This window comes from Leguminivora glycinivorella, chromosome 11 (assembly GCF_023078275.1).
Source record: "Leguminivora glycinivorella isolate SPB_JAAS2020 chromosome 11, LegGlyc_1.1, whole genome shotgun sequence".
NCBI classification, from domain to species: domain Eukaryota; kingdom Metazoa; phylum Arthropoda; class Insecta; order Lepidoptera; family Tortricidae; genus Leguminivora; species Leguminivora glycinivorella.
In genome coordinates this window covers 8,187,715-8,192,518 of record NC_062981.1, presented here as the reverse complement: position 1 = coordinate 8,192,518, position 4,804 = coordinate 8,187,715, and the positions used below count along the sequence as shown (strand labels likewise).

General features: G+C 44.9%; 1 protein-coding gene across 1 annotated transcript; it reads right to left on the bottom strand.

Annotated features, from left to right (window-relative positions):
- Nucleotides 1–313: 313 nt before the first annotated feature.
- On the bottom strand, nucleotides 314–4,569 carry LOC125231325. Its single transcript, XM_048136766.1, has 2 exons — nucleotides 4,200–4,569; nucleotides 314–3,933 (listed from the first exon to the last, which is right to left on the bottom strand). The coding sequence occupies exons 1-2, from the start codon at nucleotides 4,567–4,569 to the stop codon at nucleotides 314–316; spliced, it is 3,990 nt and encodes a 1,329-aa protein (XP_047992723.1).
- Nucleotides 4,570–4,804: the final 235 nt, after the last annotated feature.

Genomic DNA, 4,804 nt, shown 5'->3' with positions numbered 1-4,804 from the left:
ATAGTCACCATCATGGGTCCGAAATAATCTAAGCCACAATGACTGAATGGTGAGTGATGATGTGCAAGTCTAGCTGGAGGTAAATCTCCAAGCGGAAGTCGCGTCGGTTGGGCTTTGCGAATTCGGCACAACTGACAAGATTTGGCAGCCTTCCTCACGCTGGGGCGCAAGTTGAGAATCCAATACTTCTGGCGTAAGGAATTCACAACAGTCTCATTATTTCCGTGGTTAGCTCGCTCGTGGTGATACATAATAAGTAATTTAACATATGGATGTTTGCCGTCCAATATAATGGGCTGAGTGAGATTCTGATCTACTTCGTTAACAGCGCCGGCTCTCCCCGCAATCTCAATAATCCATGATTGTCAATGAATGAACACAAGTCATGTAGTCGACTGTTCTTATCACAAGGCCTATTATTTCTGAAATCTTCCAATTCAATCGGGAAGCTTTGACTTTGAGATTGCTTTGCCCATGCCTCTTCAGCTCTTTTGATATGTTCCAATTTAAGACCAGTACGTTCCTTCGTTCGAATACTCTCCAGGAATGTAAAAACATGTGCTGTGGCTCTGATGAGTCTGAGCCATTTAGGTAATCTGGTGATGTCAGGCAAACATGTAGTAGTATATGCACTCACTGGGAGGACATCGTAGGTAGGTTTCTTAATTTCCAATAGGCTCGTTGGTGCAGCAACTTCACTGTAAGAGGGCCACCTTTCAGGCTGTTGGTATAGGAATGACGGGCCTTTGAACCATCGGTGTTCGGGATCTAAATTTTCAATTTCTCTGGTAGCGTCGTCTGCTACGTTATGTGACGTCGAAAGCCATCTCCACTCTCTGTTATTCGTATTTTCTGCGATTTCACCCAACCGATTAGAAACGAAGGTTTTGTAGTTTCTCGGGTCTCCCTTAATCCATGAGATTACGGCTGAGGAATCAGTCCAAAAATACCTTTTAGCGGGTTTAATGGTGTCATGATCTTTCTCTATTGCACAAGCAAGTCGTGTCGCAAGAACAGCAGCTTGAAGTTCAAGCCTGGGAATAGAGACTGGTTTTAGTGGGGTCACGCGGGATTTACTTGTGACAAGCGCAACCCATATCTTTCCATCTTCTCGTACAAAACGCCAGTACGCCACTGATGCGTATGCTTTCTCGCTGGCGTCGCAGAAAATATGCAGTTCAATAGCGCAACTAGTAGGCTCTGGTACGTAGTGCCGTGGAACTTTACATGTGCAAACATTAATAAGACGACCAATCCAACGCTTCCATATAAGATGATCGTCATCTTGCACATCTTGATCCCAACCTATTCCAGATCGCCATATTTGTTGAAGAAGGATCTTTCCTTGAATGACAATAGGCGTCAAAAGACCAAGTGGGTCGAACACACTCATCACAACTTTTAGCGCTTCTCGCTTTGTGGGTTTTCGCGTGTGGTCAATAATTTCGGTGGGCAATTTTGTCAGGTTTAAATTAAACCCAAAAGTATCTTCACACGGATTCCATCTTAGTCCCAGAATTTTGACATTTACATTGAAATCGAGGTTAACGCCTCCTGAGCCTCTTTTGCTTTCTTCAATTTCTTGCATAACGCTTTCGTTGTTCGATACCCATTGTGTTAAAGTGAACCCCCCTTCCTTGTTTATATGCGCAACTTCTTTAGTGATTTTACGAGCTATTTCTACGGAATGGAAGCTGTGTAAATAGTCATCCATGTAGAATCGGGTCTTTATTGCTTCCACAGCCTCCGGATAATCCTCAGTGAAATCTTCTGCGTTTCTATTTTTTATATATATTGCAGTTGCTGGCGAAGAAGTGGCTCCAAAAATTACTGATTTCATTTCGAATTCCTTCATAGGCCCTTTTCTGTCAAATTCTCTCCAAAGAAAGCGTTGAGCGGGACGGTCCTCTGGTCTTATACGGATCTGAAGAAACATTTCTTTTATATCCGCAGATACGGCTACTTCGCCTTCTCTGAATTTAAAAATGACTGCTAACAGTGAGAGTAATAAGTCGGGTCCGGTGAGCAGTTTGTCATTCAGTGATATACCTTGCACTTTACTGGCAGCGTCGTGCACGATTCTGAGCTTTCCTGGTTTGTTAATGTTAGTAACTCCAAAATGAGGGAGATACCACTTCTTTGGCGATTGAACTGGCTCACAGGGACCAGCATACCCACTGTTCAAAAAATTGTCCATGTTGTCTTTGTATTTTTGGCCATACACCAAGTCTTTATCCATTTTCTTTTCTACAGATAATAATCTCTTTGAGGCGTGGGAAAAGCTCTTGGGCATTACAGGGTTATCCTCTTTCCATAAAAGTCCTACTTCCCATCTTTTGCCATCTTCTACCCTTCTCGCTGTCTTTTTTAGAATCGCAATGGCTCGTTCATCATCTTCATTCAACTTCATCTTATTCGTGACCCCTAGAGCGTCAATTGTGAAATAGTCTTCAATCAATCGATGTAAATCCTCGTCAGTGTGGCCTACGAAATGTACAGTGTTGGTGTGTGAATGGGAAAATCCATGCACAACCCACCCAAGTGGAGTCAGAGTGGCTAATGGTTCGGTTCTTTTTCCTTTACGAACCTCTTTCGTAATGGTCGCCTGCCAGTTGTCCAGGCCGATCAAGAGCTCTGGGACTCCATACTCATAGCATAGCCCAGTCTTGGGTAGGTCCTTTAGATGTTCGTATTCGTCGATGTTGGCAACAGTTTGTGGTGAAATCGGTAATTTTTCAACTGTTCTGACGTCGTATAATTTTAGTGGCACATTTGAGGGTCCAGTAACTTCTACGTCAAGACGTTGAGATCCGTGATGATCGGCGGTCGCGTTCATACCAGTCAGGCTCATTGGTTCGGCGATCCCTTTCAGGCCAATTTCATTTGCGAGATCTTGCTTTAGAAGAGTTAGTGTACTTCCTCCGTCCAAAAAGGCGTAAGTTAATTTGGACTTTATTGGTCCTTGGATTCGGACAGGAATAAATTTTAATAGAACCCGAGATTTGTTAGCTCTGCCACAAGCCGTTGTCTCTTGTGGTGGTTTCTCAGTTTCTACCTCCGGGTTTGATTGAGGGCTCGATGTTGATGGGTGTACGAAGGCTGATAAATCGGGTTGACGAGGTGTCGGAGAGTGAAGTAGTCTATTGTGAGACATCCGGCATCCCTCTGTGCCACATGGGCGGGCTCGGCAGCTCTCTCTATGGTGCCTAGACTTCAAACACTTAAAGCACACCTTAGCCTCTTTCGCCCATTCCCAGCGTTCATCAATCGACAGGCGGAGAAACTGTTCGCAGTTCTTGAGAAGGTGAGTCTTGGAGTTGCAGTATAGGCATAACATTTCTAGGGGAGCTTTGGGCTGACTTGAAGCATAACAAAGTTCAGGTTCAGGATCAGAATCACTATCTTCAGATATCGCATAATGAGTCTTGTGCTGTTGCATCGGTTTTATTGCAGTGCGGGTAGTCTCGTGCATCCAGTACTTTGAGGTAGTTTGGGCTTCCTTCTTTAAGAACTCTGACAGCTTGACAAGTTCAGGTTCTGTCTGGTGTTCATGTTCTAGGGCGTAACTAAGCCAGCGAGTCTTGAGGTGGGGTATCTTCTGTTTCAGGGTTCGTAAAAGCTCCATGTTGTGTAGGTGTTCAGGCTTTTTAAGGGCTTTGATAGTTGAGACGCAATTTCGAACCTTGCAGGCAAATTTACTGAGCTGGTCTGTGTTGTCAACAAGCTTAGGTAAGTCTTTGAGTGCCTGTATTTCCTCTTGGAGTATCAGTTCCGGTAAGCCAAACCGTAGTTCGAGGGCTTCCATGATCTCGGCGACAGAAACATGAGTATCTAAAAGCGCGGCGACAGTGACGCGAGCTTCTCCTTTTAAACAACGGCGGAGTTTGGAGATGACTTCGTTTTCGGTCGACGAGGCTCTGGTGTCTGCAACGGCTGCTTTAAACGAAAGCCATTCGTTCACGTTTCCATTATAGTAAGGCAAGTCTTTTACTTCGCTTGGACGGCGAAGATTAGCTATCTCTCGAGCTAGTAGTTGTATATCCGAAACCGTAGGGTCGGGACGGGCATGGATAAATTCCTCATTTGGCGGTTTACGTGTCTGAACTCGTTCGACATATTGTTGACGTTCCACGTGGTTTGCTGGTTCATAGCGACGGGCTGGTTCGTCTTGTTCGTGGGCGTGTAGCTCCGTTGTCAACCATTTTTGAACGCGGCTACGACTAGTGCGGCTTGATTGCGAGCGACGGCTTCCTCGGCGTCTAGACGTGCCAATGTTACTTCAAGTTCTTTCTGTATGAGGGTTTGTTCTAAGTTTAGTTTAGCTAGTCGTTTCGCGGCTGCTAGTTCAGCCTCCTTCTTTCTAACGACTACGCTACTAACGTTAGATCGAATGGTTTGTTCTCGTTCAGATATATTGTGGCTGACAGTGCTTGTCTTCGATCTTACTCTTAAAGAATTATCTTTGACAGGGGTAGACGTGGTCGGTTCTTTATTTTCAGCGGACGTACCCGGTTCCGGTTCTGGCTCTTGCATGTTCTTGGCGCGGCTCCTCGTGACTGGCCCCGACATAGTTCAGTTCGGTTCAGTTTGCAGGGGGAGTCAAACGGCGGCGCGGCGCTGGATCATCCGGTTCGAAGGACCACTATGTTGCCGACTCGCGGCAACACGATAATATTTACGTTACGTAACTATTAAGATCGAAATAAACGACTTCATACATATTGCGTGTTTATTTTCCGTATCAGTTTTTTCATACGACACATGTCAAAGTCAAAAAAAAATAAATTCATAACAGAACATATAT